A 23427-nucleotide genomic window follows, 5' to 3' on the forward strand; every position below is an offset into this window, starting at 1 on the left:
GCCTCCGACAACAGCAATTTAGCCCTGTTTCTTCCGATCTCACTATGCCTCTGCGCGTGTGTTTGTGTGTAGATATGCTAGCTTCCATCCCGCCCGTCCCTTCACCATCGCACGCAATTCGCTCGCACACCGAAAACTGCATCTCGCACAAGCGCAAGCACAAGAAACCAGCAAGCGGGAGAGGGGCGAAGAGAACTCAGGCTTTTCCATTTGCCCGCGATCGTGCTGCACTCCTGGCGCGAGAACTCACGCGCATCGCGATGCACCCCGCGTAAGGGGTGCTCACAGTGTGCGTGCGTGAGCCATCCCCTCCACAAACCGGCCCGGCGGCTGGCTGCCGGTGAAGGTTTTGCGTACGCGATCAACAAAAACCATTTCCCCCACGCCACCGTCCGATGCCGTTGCAGCCTGCGTGCATAAATCGGTCCGGCGGTGAGTGGTGGTCCCACCAAAACCCCCTCTTGGGTCTGCCGAATAATTTTTGTGCGAAGGGCACAGCACAAAAAAAGCCGAAGGGCTAGCTGTGTTTTTGGTGGCGCAAGCGACAAACCTTTAGGGTCAGCGCAAGCGAGAGGACCAAACCCTTAAAGGGGAAGGTAAGACAGGTTTGTTGCGCTCGGCGAAGAAAGAGACAGCAAGAACACATAGCAGAGAGAATTGTTTGACCGACTCGCGGCGGCACTCCTTCCTTCCCCTATGCGATGCTGCGCGGTGCAGCATAAAAAGTGCGCCCTTTCCAAGTGCGCAAAGAGAAGTGCGGGAAAGAGAGCGAGCATTGTGTGTGCGTGTGTGTGCATGCGCATGCTGAGAGCAACAGGGATAGGGAAAACCCCCTTCGGAAAAGGGCGCAGATTCACTCACCCAAGCCCAGCCCTGCGTGCAGTGGGCAAGGCACGGAAAGGGAAAACTGCCAGTTGCGAAAAAGGGACAGGAACGAGGAGCGCCTTGAGTGACGGGTGGCAAAGGATCGTGCATCTTTCGTGCATCCTTTTGCTGGGCTGCTTGCCAGCCGGTGGTGCAAGCGAGACAGTGCGACGAGTGACCCGCTGGTGGTGGTGGTGAGAGCGAGCGGGGTCTGTGTGCAGTCCCGCTCTACGCTACTTCCACTCTCCCCGCCAGTGCCATCGACAGCGGGTTTTGACTTCGGGCAATTTTCGGTGCGGTGGGCTCTGGTTTTGGCCGCAACCGTTCTCGGAATCAGAAGCGAAAAGTCCGCTCATTGGCAAGCACGTGTGTCCGCGAACGATCGAAAAACGAGAGCGCACCAGCGGCCGGGCCGATAGATACGGTGCTCCAGAGTGTTCAAAGTTCAAAATTGCATGTGCAGTTTTGTGAAAGCGCGTGCGGTTTTTTTCGGCGGTGGCAGCAGCGAGAATTTGAATTATTAATTTAAAAACCGATGCGCGAGTGCAAAAGTGCATCAAACGAAAATAGCAAAAAACAAACACAAAAACGGTACGATACACGTTTCGAAAGCAGTTGTGCATTTAAATCTCAATTTAGTAAAGTTAAAAACATACACACACAAGTGAACTAGTAGTAACGGGATCATCCTCTCCTCTCGTCGCAGGTGTACGTGACAGTTGCCAAGTCAGCCAGCCAGCAGCACAGGCGGAAGTTTGCGCAGACGACCTTCCCGCGCCCCTCCGGAAGTATGGTCGCGTGTATGCAGCGACACACAGCAGTGCAGTGCAGTTCCGGTGCAAAGGTGCAAAAGTTCGTAACATGGTAACATGAAAGACGTGTGCAAAGCGAAGTAGATTTAACGACAAAAACAAACGAAAACAAACAAACAAAAGAAAAGGCAACCGAAACATTAGTGAATTTTAACAAAAAAAAAAAGGAAACAAACGAATGCAAAAAAGTGAACCAAAAGTTGAAAGTGAGGAGAGAAAAAAAAGTGCAAAAAAGCAAGTAAAACTTTACAAGTTTGTTGCATTGAAAGTGCATTACACAGTGAGTGAAAAACTGACCAACGATCGCATCGAAGAAAGCATAACGAATGTAGCGAAGTAACGAACGCGTTAGAAGAAAAAAGTAACAACAAAACAAAAGTGGCGTAAAAAAGTCATCGTGCACGTACCCTAAAACAAGCAAGTTTTCAGTTCCATCCCTCAAAACAAAAAAGAAGCGAAAAAGCGCCTCACCGCAAAACTTCTTCACCTCGCACAGCATTAATCAAGCAACGCCACCGCCTAGCAACTTCTGGAAAGCAAGGAAGTGGCTAGCGAGTACGTGAATTTTCCACACATCTTCACATTTCTGCAATAACTTTTTCGGACCTAGCTGTGCTTGAGGTTATCAAAATTTTTCTCGCCCTTTACCCCCCATTTAAATCATCACCCTTCATCCCCACACACACACCAACGCGCGGTTGTTGTGGTTGTAGTACACGATCTCCATTCCGAACGCCGTCCGTGTGTGTGACGACGACGACGACGACCCCAACACGCATCAAAAAAGGTGTAGCTGTGTGTATGTGTGCAGACACACGATCGTGATGAGCGTGAACTTTGGTGAGCAGGCGGTTCGTTTTTTGTTGTCCACGAAACGGTGCTGGCAGTGATTCCGGCGACATAAGGCGATTTTCCAGGACAACGCTAGAAGCAGACGACAGCGAACGGTAAGTTGTTTTTGCTTGTTTTCTTCTTCTTCTTTTCTCTCTTGTTGGTACAATTGCACATGTTTGCTGGCTAGACGAGCATGTGACATATTTACAAAACGTCTCAAAAAGATGTCTGCACGCGGTACAACTTTCTCCTACAACACCAATACTCCCTCGTTAGTCTCAGTTGCTCACAGAAGGAAGCCAAAGCGCATATGTTCGCTAGAAGCGATAAGCAACGCGGGCGAAGAATTAGGCCAAACGCAGGCAGAACACACACACACACAGGCCCGTCTGCACACATTGCACAATTTGGACGGTCGTCTGCGAATAGAAAGCGAACGGCGGAAACCAAACACTAAACAGAACGCAAAACTCGACGTCTGTGTACTTCAAGGATCACATCGAAAAACATCCTTCGAAATGTGTGCTGATCACACACATGTTCGTTGCCCTGTGTTGCTGTGTTCTGTGTGCGTTTTTTTGCACTCCAGGAATAGACAGGCCCGATTTCCCGAAGGACGGCGTTGAATGCCGTTTTCAAGCAACTTTTAAACATCGTGTCGTGGATATTTGATCTTTTTTCGCGTCAGTTTTCTCTAAAATCCCAAGGAATCTGTTGGTCTGTCTGAGGGCTGCTAGAACTACCCAACGGAATGCTGCTGGTGTTGCAGGCTGTGGTGGGAGTCGTTAGGTTTCAGTGTGTGTTCTCCTGCGACTATGCCAAAAATACCGCCACCGCCTATACCTAATGCGTTCCATCATCCCATGCGCAAACTGATAGTTTGAACGAAGCGCACAATTTCTTGGAATGTGCGATAGAGCGCACACATTTACACAAGATACGGAATTGGTGACGTGAATAACTCCGCACGAGATTGTGCATTATCAGCAGCCAAAGCCCGAAACGATTGCTGGTGCTGCTTTTGGTGATCTTTTCGACCGCAATGATGCAATGGCTGGGAAGGTTATGAAAGCCTTGGGAAATTGTGTTCTTGATGATGCGAAACTCATCTTCACTTTCCTTTTTTTTCGAATCCCGCTGCTTTCCCATCCCTTCCTTGAGAATCCGTGCGAAAGTGAAGCCGAAGAATTTGCATAAAACTTTTTCTCCCATTTATCGTTTGCTGTCTAATTGTGTTTCGCTTCCCAAAACAGTCCTTTCATTCTCCCCTTCGACAGTGCAGCATTACACGAACCAAATTTGCATAACCAACCTTCGCAACCCGAGGGAGGGATTTTTAATGATCTGTTCGAATGCATCAAAGTGCATCCCATGCATCCCTTTTGGCCATTTGAATGCAATAGAAAAGATGATCCTACCCCGTTTATTGTGCGGACCTTTAACCTCAAAGAAATAGGCATCGGGTTGTCTAAATTCCGCTGCTTTCCATCTCCTCCGCTGGTTGTTGGCACTCAACAATGGCAAAGCAGTGATAGTTTATTTGCGCCCTTTTCTTCTGTTTTTTGCCCTTTTCACAAAGAAAGGCAACGTCGAAGAAAAAAAAGAAGGGAGGGAATGCGCACGCAATGGATTTGTGTCCCGAAGCAACACACACACACACACAAAGGAGGAAGAAATATCACGACCAAAAAAAACGAAATGAACCGCAATCAAACTGATGATCTTCGAATTTGAAGAGTTTGCGATGCGCTGAGGCATCGCCTTAACTGCACACAGACACAGGGAACTGCATAGCCGTGGGAAAGCCAAAGGTTACCTTCTGGTGGTTAGGGGTGTCTGCTTTTTTTACTCTTTTCTTCTCCTGTATTAAGTGACGTGACGATTTTTCGGGGGTGTGGGTGACGTCAACGCAGCCAAGTCGTGGCAAGTTGTGGCACCACACCGGCACCGTCAGCAAATTGCAAAAAAAAAAAACGCAGTCCCAAAATCGTTCCCTCTGCTGCCGGAGTTACTTTGCCGAAAGCACCCAAAAAGGTCGCCCGTTTCGCAATGTCTTTGCTGTGAGTGAGTGTGAGTAATTAATGGTAGGAGCTCGAGACAAGGGTTCGATGGCAGGGACCCTCCCGGATCATTTATCTCGGGGGTCGTCGCCGGTGCCGGTATGCCGGTAGTGCTTGTGCACTGTCCCTCAGCCACCATCTCAGTCCCAGCGTTAGAAGCATTTGTCAATAAATCATTGCCGCTTACGATAGTATGGAATTGATGTTGATGATGATGACGATGATGATGATGATGCTGGTGCGATCTTGTGAGGATGGGAATTTGCTGACCCCGAGGACGTTAGGTCCCGTCTGTTTGTCCAGCGATCCGCACATCCCTTCCGCAGCACGCTCCTACATCGATCCTAATTCGACCCACATTATACCTGGTACAACGGTATACGGAGAGAGCGCAAGGCACCTTGTTCGCCTACTAACCCAATATTGCACAACCGTACCGTCGTGTGTGTATTGGCTTGTTGCGTGCAGCTTTAATCCTCCTGCTATTCACGCTTATCCGAGGGAATGCAGAAAGGACGACCGATGAAGTTGATTTATTTTGTTTCCGATCCTCTCCAGGTTGCATTTGACCTGCGCACAGCACACGCATCCCTTCTTCGCTGCGCAAAGTGCAAAAATCGCTTGCCCTTTTTCAAATCCTTCTTCGGTCGGGGCACGTTTTTTTCGTTGTTGCTCTCTTCATTTTATTTTCCTCGCTCTGTTGATGATGATCCTTTTTTTTGGCAGTGCTTGTTTGCTTCATTTTCGCATTGTTCTTCGCTTGTTGGGTTTGTTGCTGTTGAGCTTTTGGCACTTGAGGATAAAACGCAACGGAAAAATTGGCATGAGCATTCGAAGTCGAAAAAGGGCCGGGGCCGTTGGTCGACAAATTAGGACATCAGGAAGTGGATTATAAGGCTGGAGGGCAAAAAGATTGGCTTACATTTTTTTTTTTTTTGGCAAGCACGTAAAAACCCGATTTCACCCAAGAAAACACACTTGCGTTGGGATATTTTTTGTTTTTTCCTTAAACTCTCTCTCTTTGGCTTGAACAAGTGTTTCGATTTTCTGTGCTGTGAGACCCTTTGTGAAGTGGAACCTTTTTTCATTATTATTCTGCTGCTGCTGCTGCTGCTGCTGGTGCTTCAGACACCAAGATAAGGATCGAAATGGACGGAAATCTGCCCGCCGAAGGAAATGGTGAAATAAAAAGGCGAAGAAAAACAAGATAAAAGTCGCAACAAGCACGGACGCCGTCGGAGGAAAGAAAGGATTTGGCAAAAGCTCCTGACTTTCTTCCATTTCCGTTGCAAATATTAAAGCGTCTGTAGGTGCCCCTTCTGCACAGTGCTCTCTTGCAGAAGTGTCTCTCTTTCCCTCTCTACCTCCTATTATCGGGCATGGAAGAATAGAATTTGATTGCAAAAAAAGGAAGGAAAACAAAACAAAATCAAGAAACACAACAATAAAGGCAACTCGTCGTTCGTCCCTAATTTGTACACTAAAATTGGCGGAGCACGGTTTAGTGGTCACGCGATGTGCGATTTCGACACGATGCTAACCCATCCCACCCGTCTACCGCCCAATGTTCACTATATGAGAATTCGGCCCCCTGTTACACCTGTGTGTAGCAAAGACAGCAAAGAATAATCAGATAAGCCAGTGGCAAAAGTCAAACCCACCATGCCCCGTTACCGTTTTCCGCTCCGATGTTGTTGCTGTTGTCCCTCCCAATATCAGCGCCATGCTTTTCCGGTCACCACCACGGTCCCGTAGGACCTCGCCACCGGTTTGATAATCGGAGCTAATGGAGCGGATGACCGGTCCGGATGGGTCCCAGCCCAGGGGGTGTTGTTATTTTCGCACGATATTCGCACTCGGGCGCCGGTTTCGCCTTCAAAATACACAATATCTTGCGCCGTTGCCGTAAGATAACGGCTCCGATGGGTCAATTTTCGGCAATCACGCTTCCGTTCCGGTGCGCTGATATGCTGCGACCTAGAGCGGGGCGGCACCATACACACACACACACAAGCGCGCGCGTGCACGGCTACCTTTGCGATTGCGATTATCAGAAACATTCCGGGCTCCGCGTGACTCACGGCACACTTCCACGAGGCGTGGAGCGGTGGTGGATACATTTCGTCACTCAACCTCCCTCGCGTAAACAACAACAGAGGGCTTTCGTCAGAGGCGCTCATTTTGCGACGCAAATGTTGTTTTTGTTCGTCGCGCGAGGAAATGGTCGTGGACAAGTGGGCGCAACGCCATTGGCAAAGTGTAATTGTACCGCAAGGGGAACCTTGCAAGCGTTTTGTTTGTTTGTCGCAGGCACTACTCTCTCTCTCTCTCTCTCTCTCTTTATCCTTTATCCTGAGATGAATGTGTACAGTGTTGCAGTGTACTAATCGGTAGAATGGTTACCTCTTATTCATCCCTTTTCACCCCAGCAAACGTTCCCCTGCCTGCAATTGCGCAGCATACACACCGTACAACACCGATATACATCGACCTCCCCCCGCCCCCGCTAGGGCTCGACTCCATCACCATGGGTAGCAGCGAAGGGCAAACGTACTGTCTGCGATGGAACAACCACAAATCGAACCTGGTCGAGATACTCGACGCGCTGATCAAGATGGAGTGCTACGTCGACTGCACGATCTACGTCGACGACCAGGTCCAGTTCAAGGCGCACCGGGTCGTGCTGGCCGCCAACTCGCCCTACTTCCAGTCGATCCTGCAGGACGTGCCGATGGACCACTGCAGCATCCTGTTCCCGGGCGTGCAGGAGTTCGAGATGCGCGCACTGCTCGAGTACATGTACACCGGCGAGGTGAACGTCACCCAAGCACAGATCCCGCGCATCATGAAGATTGCGGAGCAGCTCGAGGTGAAGGGCCTGTACGATATGGCGGACCTGAAGGGGCGCTTCAGCAAAATGGTCGATGTGGATCAGCTGATGCGCGACCGTGACCCGGCCACCACACTGCACGCGAGCAGTAGTAGCAGCAGCAACAACAACTACACCGTCAAGGGTTCGTCGTCTACTGCAACCGGTGCGGCAGCCAGTGCTGCTGCTGCAGCAACCGCCACATCCTCCTCCTGGCGCGATGTACCGCCCACCAGCAGCAGTGGCAGCCATTACCCCCACTACCAGCACCAGTCGTCGCCGGTCATTTCCACCTCCACGAACGTGTCACTCGCTCAAAGCAGCAGCTCCTCGCCACCGTACTCGTACAAGTCGCCCTACTCTAGCCTGTACTCCCGCAGCCCCGGCGCGGTGGAGCGCGATCGCGAGCGGGAAGAGCGTAGCCGCGACCGTTCCGCATCCTTCTCGCACCCGCCAGCCACGACCTCACCGCCGCCCCATCGCATCCAGTCCACGTCCGCCGGCTCGTCCGCCTCCTCCGTATCGGCACAGATCGCACTGCAATCGCAGACCGCCAGCAGCAACCACCAGTCGTCCTCGGCATCCCACCAGTCCGGCAGTTCCGCCGGCGCCTCCTCAGTCTCCGCGCAACCATCGACCGTGGCGGCGGCTGCCGCCCTGGCCGCCGGTTGGCCCTCCCTCGGCCAGACGCAGCTGCACAGTATGCTCAGCTCGGCGTACGACTCCAGCACCGACATGAACCCGCTCAAGCGCAAGAAGCTCCAGTCGATGTCGAGCATGCTGCGCGACACACCGATCCTGCGCAACGTGCTCGCGCAGTCCAACCCGGCCGACTCGTCGCAGGCGGGCGGTGTGCCTGGGGCTGGGACAGCGCAGGCAACCGTCGCCACGATACAGTCCCAGTACCAGGCCGGCATGAAGTCGGATCCGGACCAGCCGAGCAGTCATCACTCCAACGGCAGTGGTTATAAGGTAGGTGGTTACAGCTCAAGCACCTTCAAATAGAATCTCTCAATAACATTATTCTTTAAATCCATCTCTTTTCCTAAAAATAAATAAAAAAAAAACAGTTAATCAAGGACCAACCCCACTCACCGTACGCGGACAAATCGTTCGATGACGATCTGCTCGACTCGCCGCACAACTTTAGCGGCGACGCGCGGCTAGCATCGTACGTGCCGCACCAGCAGCAGAAGCCGGAGTGGAAGCGCTACAAGCAGTACACGCGCACCGACATCCTGAACGCGATCGAGTGTGTGCGCAAGGGCATGAGTGCGCTGCAGGCGTCGCGCAAGTTCGGCGTGCCGTCCCGCACCCTGTACGACAAGGTGAAGAAGCTGGGCATTACGACGGGCCGGCCGATCAACCGGGCGCTCAAGCGGTCGCCCAGCTCGGGCGGCAGTCCGGCCTCCTTCCCGTACGGGCTGAGCGGTGCGAGCCACATGTTCGGCGGGCCGGGCAGCGGTACGCCCGGCGGGCCCGGTGGCCATCCGGGCGGCGACCACCACCAGCAGCTCCCGTCCCAGTCGTCCCAGGAGGACGATGCGGCCGCGGCGGCTGCTGCGGCGGCTGCCGCTGCCGCCGCCGCCATGGCCCACCATCACGAGGCGGGCCGCATGATCAAGCTCGAGCACGGCAGCCACCACGGGCTGCCGCCGACCATCCCGCACCCGGCCGCCGCCCTGCTCGATCCCTCCTTCCTGCAGCAGGCGCTGGAAGCACGCGGCGGCGACATTGCCGGCCGCGAGGCACTGCACGCGATGGCGTTCGCGGCGGCCGCTCACGCCGCCGTGAACGGCATGAGCACGTCCCCGGGTACGCACGGGACGGCCCGCTCGCCGAGCCCGAGCGTGCTGATGAAGTACATGCGCTCCGTTTCGATGAGCTCGCCGGAAGACGATCGGCACCATTCGGCGCAGCAACAGCGGGAAGCACACGATCTTGCGGAACGCGAGCGCCGAGAGCATCACAATGGGTCGGAACCGGTCTACGCCAGGCGGGAGCACCATCCGATGGAGCAGGACGACGAACCGGGCAGCGACTGTGGCGAACGGCCACCGAGCGGCGGTCCGGCCGAGGGCCAGGACGATCACGTCGAGGATCTGTCCATGGGCCCGAAGCGGGACTCGGAAGAGCGGGTACCATCCGTCTCACCACCACCGGCAGCGGCGGTGTCCGTCGTACGGTCGGCGGTTGCACGGTCACGATCACCCTCACCTGCACCCTCGCTACCGCAACAACCTCCCCAGCAGCAGCAGGGTGTCATTGTGCCAGCGCCTGGTAAGTTAAAGAAAGACTACAACATCACCATCAAGCGGGAAATCATTGCGGACAGCAATGCGCCCGCAGAATCGTCGTAGAACGGCGGTAGTCCCATTCGCCCGGAGCAGTCTCCTCCATGTTCGTACTAAACTAAACGTTAAAACCTAAAAACCTTATTCGCCGCTGTGAAGGACAAAACGGTAGAAAACTACTGGAAACGGGTAACTAAGTTCACTGAGTTTTTCCACGCCTTTTTTCCCTCCCCTCCAAGCCCATGGGGAAGTACGTTAGAGTAGCGTTAGTTGGGCATTTTGAGTTGGGTCCGTTGATCCCACCAGGTTTTGCATTAAACCGTCAATCACAAGCGACGAACCCCCTCCCGGGGAGCCACGTGGCTACGATTCCAAGCAGGAAGTTGCAAATGTGTGTCTTGCGAGAGCACAAACGAAAGTTACCTTCTACGACGTCATATCGAAACCGATCCCACCAATTTCATTTAGCCGCCTAGAGGACCTGTAGTTTTAGCTATTTTGCTGCATGTTTTTTTTTAATCTATTTTGTGTCGTACACTTAGCAAAGTTTAACAGTAAGCAGTATCAGTAGTGCACATTCTACATCATGAAAGCCTCACCATCAAGAGGCATCCATTTACAAATCAGAATCTCTCTTACTAGCTACGCGCCCTCTCTTCGTACGCATTCTCTTTGTCGGCTAAAGTTAAACCGAGAACCTTTATAGACTGAAACGAGTACTCACCGCACAAACCAACAGACAACAAAGATAACTCAACCCACCAACTCCAACAAAGTAAGAAAAGCTAACCCCTATCAATCTGGCAATAGATGATACGTGTTTTGTATGTATGTCGTAAGTGTGCGATTTTCCTTCAAAGGCCGCGTTGCCCTCACAACGGAAGTGCAATAGAGAAAGAAAGAGAGAGAGAGAGAGAGAGAGAGAGAGAGAGAGAGAGAGAGAAAAAAGGAGGAAATTGGCGGCGCAGAAACAGCAGTCGTTTGTCGTTAGGCTAGGCTTGAACCCATCTTAGATGATTTTGGGCTTTTACACCTTCTTGTTGATTGCCTTCTTTAAACCCCTCCTGCCAGGGAAGGGAAACGCATTTTGCCTTAAATGATTTTTGTTTTGTTCTCGTTGTCCAAATCATTTGTTTAACTCTCTTGAAGCTGAAGAGCGCGATAGGTTTTAGCTGTTTTCCTTAAAGCCTAGCTCCCGGCTAGTTAGTCGTTTCCTTTGCCGCATCGAAAACCGCAGGCTCTAAAGCCTGTACACCATCGTTTCTTAAAGTTTTGGCAGTGCAACCCTTCGAAAGTGTTGGCGGGTAAAGTGTTGACGATAATATCCTTAGTGACACACGCGGTAGCCTTAGTGAGCGAAAGTACTACCCTAATATTACTACGACTATCCTGGCGTTAAACAAAACAAGACTAAAAAGGCAAAATCGCACCATTTCCTTAACAGCATAACAATGAAACAAACAAACACGCGAACGAATATTGTTTTATCAGTAGTTGCTTTAGTTGTACAATTTAACCAATAATGCGTTGGATGGTATCGCCAAATTATGTACTATTAGTTGTAAGGTTTTTTCCCATTGTTTTAAGCTCTTATACACCTCCTTCTACAGCTTTATAGACGGATATCTATGTTGCCTTTCAATCGCTAACTGATTAGCTTCTATGTGGTTATTAGTTTAACATCGTTACAAGACAAGACAAGAACAGAGGGGTTTGGGGAATGTCGCCTCGCCATCCCCAGATTAATTCTACCATTGAGTGCCTATAATTATGATGATTCCTATAAGCTTAGGAGAGAGTTAGAGTGTTAAACAAACACAAAACAACACGGTTCCTGCATTTTATGTTTATGTCGTTTCCGTACGTCTCCGGCTTTGGCATCCGCTCATCACAACCGAGATCGAGATGGGAAGCTAAAGCGGGTGAAGAAAGTACGTTACGTTACGTGGAAATGTTCTTCATCATATGAGTTTTCCTATTAGCTAGTTACCGTACGAGTGTAAGTCAAGATGTAGACACGAGAAATTAGTTACACATTGCGAATCGGAAAAGAAAACAAGAAACAGATAAGTTTACACGTTTTTACACTGCTTTACCAGGATGAAGCCATATATTTTTCTTTTTTTTACCGTTGCGATGCCCTAGTGAACAAAGCAAGAAAACATATAAACAAGCAAATCAAACTATTTAAGGCATGTAACACAAGTAGTAGTAGTAGTAGTAGTAGTAGTAATGGTAGTAAAAGTAGAGCAAGTAGTAATAGTATACGTAGAAATAGACAAATAAAAAGTAGCAATCAAAAAAGATAAAGTGTATAATACACAGCATGTTGGTGGTTTCCTCATCGTTAAGAATGTGGTAGAGAAGTAGTAAAAACAAAAAAAAAACAAAAAGGCTTTGATGTTACCGTAGCATTGACTTGTTGATAAAGAGAAGAGAAGAGAAGAAGGAAATGAAAAAAAAACAGCAAAGAAACAAAAAAATTCGAAAAAACTGAAACATATAAAAACAATGCCATATAAACTATACATATATAAAAAAGCATTCAACTATAGACGCAGAACTTCATGTTGAATGCGTATTATTAAGCGTACTGCTGCTCAGTATGTTAGTAGATGTTAGTAGGGACACCAGAAATCAAACCCAACGGTGGCAAAAGGGATACAGCAAAAGAACGATAACGTTAAGAACCATTAAAAGCGTACCAATTGTAAGGATAATTATTGAAAAGACTGATTAAGAGAACCTTGTTTGTTGTTACCTAAGGGGATTGGGGGCTTTAGAAATGTGTACAGACGCGTATTACGCGAGCGAAAGAGTGAATCGCAAACGATGTAGGAAAGTGTATCCGGACCCCATTGGTGAAATATCCTTAGATCGAGCTGCATTCGCACCAAACAACCCCTTTGGTCCCCCTCTTTTCCCTTAATTGAAGGCATTTAGCGCATGCCCGGCCAATCGTTACGCAAAAGATCCTTCCTAGAAAAAGAAAAAAAAACAAGCCCTTTACGTTACCCGCGCAAATACGCAAAGACTGAGTTTAATATTTACCACCTATATATATCCCTTGACCAAGATGGGCCGAAAGGACAGACCGATTGGACGGACGCGGTGCTCCTGGTCAGTTGGCTGACACACACACGCACGCACACCCAGTAGAGCACCCGCTGTAAGCATGTATTTATTTTGTTTCTTTTCTTTGTTTGTCCCATTATTTTCCTGTTATGATTACAAAAAAACTGCGCTAAAACCTTAATGTAATATTCCGGCAGGATTCATATGTGACGGCACGGGCTACCCCCTTTTTGTGAGAGAGTGCGTGTGTGGATGTATGTGTTTGAATGTATGTGATGTGTGTGAGTGTATTTGTGTGTTTGTGTGCCCTTTGAAATGTTGTTAAAAATTCTCAAAATAATTAAAGAAAAAAAAATGTGCTGGGCCGATGCAATATCATCACCTGTGTAGTAAATCCACTGGAGCACATGGAACACGCGGCAGAAGGCGGCCGCGAGCTGCCAGGACATGCCAATCCTCCAGTATTTGCTAGGCCAGAAGAACTCGAACTCGCGGCAGAGTTGTAAATTGTATGTATTTTTAGCTGCACCGTGCGTGTCCCAACCCACCTTCTTATAAAAGCCTCCCGCGCTAATCCAAAATTAAGTTTGTGAAATAGTCATTGAATTACTAGAGTGCGGTAAGCAGTCAGGAAGGAATCCTCTAGCGTAAACGAATAGGATAGTTGGAAGGAAGGGGCAGCAAGAGCATGCTTCTCGTTAGTAAAAATGTTTAAATAAAAATAAAAATAAAAATAAAAATAAAACAAAAAAATACATTTTATAAAACAAAACAACTCACTGAATAGATGGAAAAGTCCTACCCGATTAAATTCGGTTCTGGTTTGCGGGGGGAGAGGATGTTTGATTACGGGTTTCAGGATCGACCGAACGATAAGATGAAAGTTTATGCAACTGTGTCAGATGGGAGAACAGCATCGAAACAGCATAATTAGCGTATGCAGGAAGGCATATCAGTGTTGTGGAAGAGTTGTGAACGTTGTTACAGCAATCGTTCGTGGAATGTTGCACAGTCGAACCGCAACTCAACTCGGTATAGCTGCATTTGCAAACACAAAAGCATATGAGCGTGAACATAATAAAAACATTGTAGAAACACTATAAATATCATTGTGTTGTTTCTTGTGCGTTTTTTTTAGATGGAAAGAAAGGATTTTTAAAGTTGTGCCTTGATATTCCTCGTTTGTTCCAGTTTCGATGTATGAAGGTAGTGTATTTTTCTCTATGTTGTGGCTCATTTTGCGAATCTAAGTATAAGATAAAGAGGAATACATCGATGGACTAATCCGATCAATTTTTGGATGGCGTGGTGCAGAATAAAGGCCGGGCTACATTGATCGTACTCTCTGGTGTAATTTTGATTTTCACTAGCACACCTGGCGGCGGCTGACCGAAGCATTTTGCCAAACAATTTGGAGCCGCTCCAGAAAATATGTTATTTTTCCATTTTTTTACTTTAACTGGACTGGAAAATGTTTCTAATTTATAGATAAACATATTGTGCAAGTATTTCAGCCATTTTCGCATCAAACAACGATGAAAAAACACTTCATTTTGACTTAATTTTGAGATCCGGCACGACCATTCTCTCGAGGACCAAAAAAAACTTCTACCAGCCGCCGCCAGATGCGCTAGTGAAAATCAAAATTACACTACAGAGTACGATCAATGTAGCCCGGCCTTAAAGATGAGCACACTGAGTAATAGTGAATGAGCGAGTTGATTCCTGCAAGTGAATGTATGGATACTACTCAGTACGAAGAATTTATAAGAGTCTCTTCCTTACTCAATCCATGTTATGAACTCATCTTTTGGGATTTTATCACAATAGTACGTGAAATCATGTTCCAAAATCGTAAGACACTATTATTAATCCGAAAAGAGTATATCACTAGTCAGCACAGAGAGTGAATTAGTTGAATTGCAAAAGACTCTGATCTCTAGAAAAAGATGTACTGGGAATCAGTACTGGTTTGCATCCTTTAGCCCTTGATCCTTTAGTGATGAGCTCTCAGAAACTTACCCACGATTTCGAACCGTTTACGAACGTAGCGATGTCCGATCTCTGGGTCTCCGGTACCAAGCTTCGTCGGTACACATTGTACCGATCTTCCGGAACTGCTTCCGATTGAGATGGAGTCATTCAGTCAGTAAGGATATAAAACAAAGCAGTATTCGCCATGCGCGAATCATCCCGACAGTTTTAAACCACATTAATGATAGCAAAATGGGGTCCTACGTCCCATGGTACAGTCGTCAACTCGTACGAATTAATAACAGGTACAAGCCTTACATGGACCGTCCCCCCGTAGCAAGGACTGACTATCCGGTTATTGTAAGTTGTATAGTTGTATTGTCATTGTATATAATCACTGAATACTCCGGCCATCTTTCCGCGCCGCTTTTTCAGAATGATTGTTATGCAACAGCTTTCTATGGGCAACTGCAATATCCCACAAACTAGCTGCACCTACTAGCCAAAGACAAATAAGTTTCAAACTAGACATCCGTGTGGTTCCGGCTACAAATTATTCTTTTCGATACAATTCAAATTAAAATGTACAAATAACACTTACCATTTTAGTTCTTAAGCTTCAAAATTATCTTCGAAATAGAGGAGAAATACGTATCCACTACAGGCACACACTTACTTCAGCTCTTCATGTTCCAAAACCTACTTCGATGTCAGCACTTGTTGTCGAAGAGATGGTAACACACAACCGAACAGAGACACGATTCCAACTAAAGTTAGCAACGAATAGAATAGGCGGAATAGAACAAATATAATATTAGCTCATGAGATTGCATAAAAAAACACTAAAACTACCGAATAATCCTTTCTTAGCAAATGGAACTACTATAAACACTACAGAAGGAGGCATCTGTTTTTCAACCGCCAGTTGTGTTGCTCTGCGGTCTTTTGACAGTTTGGATACGCTCGCAAACCAAGTGTCATATATACACAAGAAAAAGGTGTGTTTCAAACGGTCTGGGCTGTTTTCCACAATTCAAATTCATTAATTAAAGCTAAATGTGGTGTTATTTCTGTTAACTAAAACCGTTTCTTGATAAAATTGTTGGAAGAATTACACATTTTATAAACTGTGCTATTTGAACTTGCAAAAATGTGTATCTATTTACCTTATGCCGTTTACATGAGGCCAGATACGCAAGGCTGGATCATTGCGAGTTGACAGTTGACAGGACCGTTTCGTCAACACAACCTCTTGATTACAAGAGTTTGATGAAATGAGGGTGAAATAAATATATTTTTTTCATGTTAAAGACTTAAAATTATTTTTAAAAAATCAAAATTATAATCTAAATACCAAATGAAAAGCCACACCATGCACACTTGCGCTGTTGTTTTATCAATAGTTGTGCCCAAACGTCAAACGGCTGATGTAGAAGAAATTGCAACAGAAATACCGATGGTCTCACCGCTTTTCGTCCAGCTCGCCCTCCCAGCACGGCAGGCACAAAAATCAACACCTGCCGGTACCGTGCAAATTCCGTGACGAAGCAGTGAGAAACCCATAAACATTTGCTATGTGAAAACGCACCCCCGTGGCTGGTGAAAAAGCTGCATCAACGTCAAGCGAAAACCCCACGGCGCACAGTCCCGCAGGGCAGTTGAGAGAGAAGGCGAGCGCAGCCAAACGGCGGGCAGAAGCAACAGTCGCGCATTTTCGGGTGTGCGTAGCACGACCACGACCACGACGACGAAGGCGCACCGTACGGAGTAGCCAGACAGGCAGGCAGGCAGGGTCGTCGCTTCTTTGTCGTCCGAACGTCCGAGGAACCGAAGACCGAAGAATCGGTCGAGTCGTGAGCAGCGACCGCAGCACAACCGTGGTTGTTTATGTCGCGGGAAAGGTCACACCACGGCAGCCGTGTGTTGAAAAAGTGTGTTTGTTGCCACTGTGTCGGTGGCACAGGAAAAGTGTCGCCGTCGGTCAGGGTAGAAGACGAAGCAACCAGCCCATTAGCCGAGCCAAACGCATCGCGGGAGGAGTAGAGAAAAACACACACACACAGCGACGCATAGACAGAGCACACACAACCAGCCAGCCCGTCGTGGTACAGGGGAAATCCTCGCCCATATCTTGATGCGAAGCGAAAAATCACTGCAACGATGGACGAAACATATCTGAAGAATCTCGAAACGGCGGCCCACATCATCATGGTAAGGCTAATCGAAGTAGCACTCCCCTTTTTTCTCAGGGTTGCTTCTGGTGGTGGTGGTGGTGGTGGTGGTGGAAAGGGGCAAGGAAAACAAAGGAACACCCGAGGGACCTTGGAATGCGTGCGCGGTGCGTGTATCGTTTGGTCTGCTGCCGCTGCTCGGCGCAAGGAAAATCGATATGGGGTTGTTTTGCTATCCCTTCCCCCTTTTCCCTTTTTTGCGCAAAAGGAAAACACTTTCTTTGTTTTGATTGCGTCTCTTTTCGTCCTGCGATTGTTTTCGCGCTGTGTGTGGTGGCCTCCTCCTTCCGCCCACAGTGGCGTGGAGCAGCAGCAGCAGCAGCGAGTCGTGCGTAGTAATAATTTAACTGTTTTGTTTCTGATTCATCTCTCTCACCTCTTCTCTCTCTCTCTCTCTCTCTCTCTCTCTCTCACACACACACACACGCTCTCTCCCCTTTTATTAGGCACCGCCGAATTCCATCACCAACCAGCAGCGGCAGGAGTCGGAGCACATTTTCACCACCTTCCGGAGGACGAAAACGCCGTACGCGCTCTGCCAGGCGATACTGGAAAAATCGTCCGTCGATCTGGTGCTGTTCGAGGCGGCCGACGTGCTGAAGAAGGCGGTCGTCGGCGAGTGGAAGTTCATCGCCGAGCAGGACCGGGCCTCGCTGCGCCAGTACCTGCTCAGCTACGTCATACAGCGCGACGTGCCGGTGTTTATCCGCGACAAGCTGCTCCAGGTGGTGGCCATCATGATCAAGCGCGCCAGCCTGGAGGATCACGGCGCGGAGCGGGGTCAAATTTTGGAGGAGACGAAAAAGATGCTCACGTCGGGCGAGCTGAAGCAGCAGATACTGAGCTGCAGCATCATGCTCGCCATCCTGGAGGAGTACTGCAACATCGTCCGGTCGGACGATACCGGGCTGAACACGCTCGAGCACTTTAAGGCGAAAAAGCAGTTCGAAGACTCCGACCTGCTCAAAACGTTCTGCATGACGCTGCAGGCGATGGTGGAGATTGTGAACGCGTTCGATACGTCCAACAGCCTGCAGATGTACTTCTTCAAGCAGCTGCTGACGGTGATGGAAACCGTGCTGACGTGGGGCTTCCTGCTGCCCAATCTGCGGAACGTGCGCGTCCGGCATTCGCTTTCGAAGAGCATTATCGATACGTCGGAAACGGTGACGAAGGCGCTGCACGCACCGCCGCTACGGCTGCAGGCCCAGTGGAAGAGTGTCATATTCGATCCGAAGGTGCTGGAGGTGTTCTTTCACACCTACTGGAAGATGCGCGAGATCGACGATCTGCAGCCGAAGGCGCTGACCTGCATCCTGCAGCTGTCGACGCTGCGCGGTCCGATCATATCGGAAAACATTGACGAAAGCATGTCCTACCTGGCGAACTACCTGACGCACTTTCTCTCGCTGATGACAAAGTAAGTGTGAAGCCGGGGAGGAAGAATCCCAATTATCATCATACTTTCCTTTCCTTCCCATTAAACAGCATCGAAATCAAAGACAAGGAAGCGTACAGCTTCTCGCTGATCCTGCGCAAGCTGTTCCAGTTCCTTCCGACCGACATGCTGAAGATGCTGCCAAACTCGCTGTTCGACGCGTCCATGCAGCAGTGCTTCACGCTGACGATGAAGTTTTTCGAGCAGTCGGCGGCGGAAGAATCGGTCGCACCGGACGAGGCGTGCTACATCGATGCGCTCAGCAACATGCTCGGCATCTGGCTGTCCTTCTTCGACGACAAGCGCAACTATCCGACCGAACCGATGCTGCCCTACATCACGCAGATGTTCGAAAAGTACGTCCAGTGCCATCTGGCACCCCCGCAGGGCATCCGGGGTGCGGGCGGGCGCGAGGGCGACGGGGACAACGAAATTACCGAGCTGGAGGAGTCGGACCGGGAGCGGTTCCGGGAGCAGCTCACTGTGATGGGATTTTTCGGCCGCCAGATACTGCAGCACGCGCTCGGCCTGCTGGCGAAGCTGCTGGAGGATCGAACGCGCAAGCTCGGCACCCATCTGCACATGCTGCACGCGTCCAAGACGCTGTCGCTCTCGGACGGGATGAGCCTGGAGAATCTGTTCGAGGACATTCACTGGCTGCTGCTGATCAGCGGGCACGTGATAGCGATGGAATCGGTCGGCGAGACGCCGATGATACCGGAGCCGATACTGGTGCTCAGCAAGCAGCAGGTAGAGTCGGGTGCGACGGACGTGTCGAACAGCTTGAAGCTGCTCGCCTCCCCCCACCAGGACATTCAGGAGATAGCGAACGCGGAATCGAACACCGACCCGGTGATACGGCTAATGGCGGCCGGCTTTCGGCTGTGCGAGCTAGAAAAGACCGCCATCGAGGTGCGGATGTACCAGTTCCTGAGCCCCGAGCTGAGCGCCACCACCATGTGGTTCCTGCGCCACTGGTGCGGCACGTACGTAATGTCCGCGTACGAGCCGACCGCCACCCACATCTTTGCGAACGCGTTCGGCGTCGGGACGGCCGGGGCGCTGTGGGTAATTAACTACCTGCTGAACAAGATCTGCCTGAACGCGCAGCACCTGCGGGCGGAGCCGGCCGTGATGGAGGAAACGATCGAGCTGCTGCTGGCGCTGCAGCGCAACCGGTACCGCGCGCAAACCATCTTCAACTCCGAGTACTTCCGCTCGATCTGCGACCTGAAGAGCTTCGAGCTGCCGCTGACGGTGAAGCGCAAGCTGCTGCGCGGCTTCGTCACGATCGGCGGCAGCGTGGAGGGCGAAGAGGTGCGCACCGAGTACATTATGCGCATCGTGCAGGGGACGAAGGAGAAGTTCGGGCTGCTGCAGGCGACGTTCCAGCAGCACGCCCACCTGCACCAGAGCGAACAGTTCAAGCAGAAGGTGATCGAGGTGCTGGAGGAAACGATCGGCTGCGTGGAGGGTGCGTACGACAATCTAATCCTGATCCTTTACCAGGAGGTGCAGCCGATCTGCAAGCAGCTCAGCACGTTCATGTCGGTGTACAGGAACGATACGGTGAGCATGGTTTTTATTATTATTACACTTTTTTTAATTGAAGTCGCTTACTCTTGGCTATGAAAATGTAATGCTCGTCACATTGTCATGTTTTGGGAGCATTATTCTCACCAACTCTCTCAAATGCACTTTACGCTATAGGGTAGGGTAATTCCGACGCCGATTCCGATGCTGGAATCGATTCCGATTCCGGAGACGATTCCGATGCTAGAATCGAATCTGATTCCTATGCTGGAATCGAATCCGATTCCGGAGTCGATTCCGAAGACGTATTTGGAGCTGCTTCCGGAACCGATCCGAGTAAACATTTGGGCTGATTCCGCCTCTGGAATCAAAATTGGCTCTGGAATCAGAATTGACCTAGGAATTTTGGAGCTAGCCGGAATCAATTCAGACGAAAACTTCATATTTCCCATCACTAGTTAGATAAAAAAAAAACAAGAAAAAACACTAACACTAAAATAAAATTTCCTCCTCTTTTAAATTTTATAATTTTTTCATTTGAATTTTCTTTCATTGTTACTAACGGGTTCGTTTCTTTCCCTCCCAGGTGATTGTGGAGCTTGTGCTGGAGCTGCTGAACGAGCTGGAACGGTCGGCGGAGGTGAAGGAGGTGCGCGCTGCCCTCCACCAGTACAGCATGGACGTGATCGGGGTGTACGTGAAGAACAACAGCAATCGGATTTCGCTCGATCCCACCAACAACGAGCGCGATCCGCAAGATTTGATCCTCATCCTGAAGCTGATCCACGGGCTGAGTGCTAGCCGCGTCGGCAACGATCCGGAAACGATCAACCAGGCGTCGGACGTCTGCATCTACGGGCTGACGAACATTGTGCCGCTAATAACGGCCGATCTGATACGCTACCCGGAGCTGTGCTATCAGTACTACATCACGATCACGTCCTTCGTCGACTCCAAGCCATATGTGGTATGAAAATTGCAAAAAAAAAGAAAATGAAATATGCGCCTTGAAAGCGGGAGGTTTTTTTCAATTGTATTTTCAATCCCTCTTCCCCAGGTGCCCGCACTGCATCCCGACTTCCTGAAGCAGCTCGTCGCCTCGGTCGAGCTCGGGCTCACCTCGTTCACGTCCGAGGTCGAGCTGAAGTGCGTCGAGTTTATCGAAGCGTTCGCGCAGGTCGTCCGGCTGCACCAGAACCCGGACGCGCTCGTGACCCAGCTGCTCCAGTCCTTCCTCAAGCTGATGCTCGACATGACGATCGGGCAGAAGATCGACTGGAACAATACGAGCGACTGGTACAAGGCGATGTACACCGTGATCTGCTGCTTTCCGCACACGTTCAAGGACATGGTGCAGAGCTTCCTGCAGGAGCACGTGGACAGCAGCACGGACAAGGCGAAGGAGATGATCGGCGAAAGCTTGGCGCGCCTGAACCAGATCGAGTTTGCGAACGTGCGGCTAATGAAGCTGCGGTTCGTCGACTGGTACGATCGGTTCGTCTCGCTGGTGAGTCTTATGTACAAGAAGTAGAATGGAACTGGGTGGTGAGAACAGAGAGAATGGGGGAAGGAAAAGGGAACACGATTACAAACGATAAACGACGCGCGTCGCAAATGGAAAATGGAACACCAATCCTACTGACGGGGGGGAAAATCGAATGTTAGGGATGATAGCCAGTGTTAGGCCGACCCCTTCATGTTTGTGTGCTGTTCGAGTTTTCCGTTTCAATGTTTCGTACTTTCTCTTTTAAATGTATGAGAGTTTTCGATATAAACAACTAAAATTAGAAAATGCGCTTGAGTTGAAACGAGTTTTGCTTGTTTTTTTGGCTCACCACTGTACAGTTCCTTTCGTCTTTGTATGTGAACGTTAGGCAAAGGTCTGGAGAAGCGTCTCTCGCATCTGGCTTCTATATCGTTAGGGGATAAAAAATAGAACGACGCAAAGGAGGGGAGAGGATGGAGAACTTTTAGCTATGCGCGATTATTGAAAAGTAAGCAACGTTTGTACTCCCGTCCCACGGCGGGATGAGATTGGCGATGAAATGACAAAAAGGATTCGATTCGAATCGGCACGAACGATATCTATATATATACAAATTAATAGATAGTGGAACACACAATACTTAACTAAAGAAACAAAGAAAACAAAGGATATAGCTAGGGGCTTACTCTAATTGTACTGGGACTGTGCACACACGGGAAGGACTCTTGAGGCAGCGAAGGATATTGAGCTGCATTACAAAACTCTCAAACACACATGCAAACATAAAGATTGGGTAACTTATTGAATGTTTGAGGGACGGATTCGGCGTTGAAACGCGGATCACTTTCCAAACGATGGGCGAAATGTCTACACAAAAACGGAGCGTTGGTGTGTGTGTGTGTGATATGGTAATGTTTACAAGCCGGAAAAAAGGATACGAAATTGCACCGTGTATTTGCACACCTACTACTACTACTACTACCCGTTTCTTTCCGGTTTATTTTAGATAGCATGTAGAGCATATGTAGTTCGAACGATATCTGCACGTTTTTTCTGCAATACGACGCACGACGCACACAGTGGATAGGCATCATCACCCTATGGAAAGGGTTTACGAAGAGATATATACATAGATAGAGAGAAAGAGAGAGAGCAAGAGCACACAGTGACGTGACGTGTAACACGGTGCAACGATAGATTAGTGTTAGAAAGTTTAAAAACATTCACAGAAGAAAAAACAAAATAAGCAAAATCCAGCGCGCACCCCCTTTTTCGGAAACCTTTCCTTCCGCAATTTTTCCTTCCTGTTCCTGTATTTGAAATATTTATCGCGCTTTGATGAGAAGAGCGCCAAAAACAGCAGTGTAGTACAACATCACCAACACGTTAGAGTTCCACGTTCTGACTAAGGATCGTGCCGCGGTTACTGGCCATAGCCAGTTTTGGTGTCTTCTTCGGCGCGATTGTAGATATTTATATGTAGCCGTAAATGAGGACTGTGGCACGCGCGTGTGTGTACCCTGTTTTCCACGGTGAAAAGCAAACAATCTCCTCCTTAAGAGCCCGCCCCAAAGCCAAGGAGAAACGTTTCAGAATAGAAGTGTTTCATTTTTCCCGTTCAGTTATGTCGTTACACTTCCTTTTTTTTAAGATGGTTGATCCTTTGCCTTCGTTCCCGAGAGATAAAGAGAGGGAGAGTAAGCAGATTTGTACGACGGAGGACAACAATTTAGTTAGTTTTGCCCGAGATGGGGGGACATTAGGTAAAAGATGCCGAGAGCCGAGCATTGTCTCTCTTTCGCTGTGTGTGGATGTGTGTGATATTCGACTTATGATAGAGGATCGGCGAGGGAAAGCGACGAACCTTAGTAGGAGAAAGCCCCCCACGTGTCACGCGGTGTAGGAGCAGCAGCAGGGTGGCAGTTTCAACGGATAGCGAAAATGTAATTGAATTAAT

General features: G+C 49.3%; 2 protein-coding genes and 1 long non-coding RNA gene across 3 annotated transcripts in view; 2 read left to right on the forward strand and 1 right to left on the reverse strand.

Annotated features, from left to right (window-relative positions):
* The window catches only part of LOC121600429 (longitudinals lacking protein, isoforms A/B/D/L), a 36024-nt gene extending 25350 nt beyond the window's left edge, over positions 1-10674 (forward strand). Inside the window, exons 2-4 of the mRNA XM_041929010.1 lie at positions 1571-2623; positions 7000-8411; positions 8510-10674. Of these exons, the coding sequence (XP_041784944.1) occupies positions 7098-8411; positions 8510-9799 (2604 nt within the window). The 5' untranslated portion in view covers positions 1571-2623; positions 7000-7097 and the 3' untranslated portion in view covers positions 9800-10674. The remainder of the gene's footprint in view (positions 1-1570; positions 2624-6999; positions 8412-8509) is intronic.
* LOC121600435 overlaps positions 1-15721 on the reverse strand; it is a 37422-nt gene extending 21701 nt beyond the window's left edge. Inside the window, exons 1-2 of the long non-coding RNA XR_006005825.1 lie at positions 15635-15721; positions 15384-15549 (exon numbers count right to left, since the gene is read on the reverse strand). This is a non-coding gene — a long non-coding RNA (uncharacterized LOC121600435). The remainder of the gene's footprint in view (positions 1-15383; positions 15550-15634) is intronic.
* A 520-nt stretch (positions 15722-16241) lies between these two features.
* LOC121598863 (exportin-4-like) lies at positions 16242-23091 on the forward strand. Its single transcript, XM_041926209.1, has 5 exons — positions 16242-16993; positions 17460-18433; positions 18502-20020; positions 20571-20951; positions 21042-23091. Exons 1-5 carry the CDS (start codon positions 16943-16945, stop codon positions 21513-21515), a joined length of 3399 nt encoding a protein of 1132 aa, XP_041782143.1. The 5' UTR covers positions 16242-16942; the 3' UTR covers positions 21516-23091.
* Positions 23092-23427: the final 336 nt, after the last annotated feature.

Source organism: Anopheles merus, chromosome 3L (assembly GCF_017562075.2).
Source record: "Anopheles merus strain MAF chromosome 3L, AmerM5.1, whole genome shotgun sequence".
Lineage (NCBI taxonomy): Eukaryota > Metazoa > Arthropoda > Insecta > Diptera > Culicidae > Anopheles > Anopheles merus.

Bases quoted from the DNA above. Each gene is read 5' to 3' on its own strand.
- LOC121598863 (XM_041926209.1), top strand. From the start codon at position 16,943: ATGGACGAAACATATCTGAAGAATCTCGAAACGGCGGCCCACATCATC. The intron at 16,994-17,459 runs GTAAGGCTAATC...CCCTTTTATTAG, and splicing joins CGGCGGCCCACATCATCATG to GCACCGCCGAATTCCATCAC. The intron at 18,434-18,501 runs GTAAGTGTGAAG...CCCATTAAACAG, and splicing joins TTTCTCTCGCTGATGACAAA to CATCGAAATCAAAGACAAGG.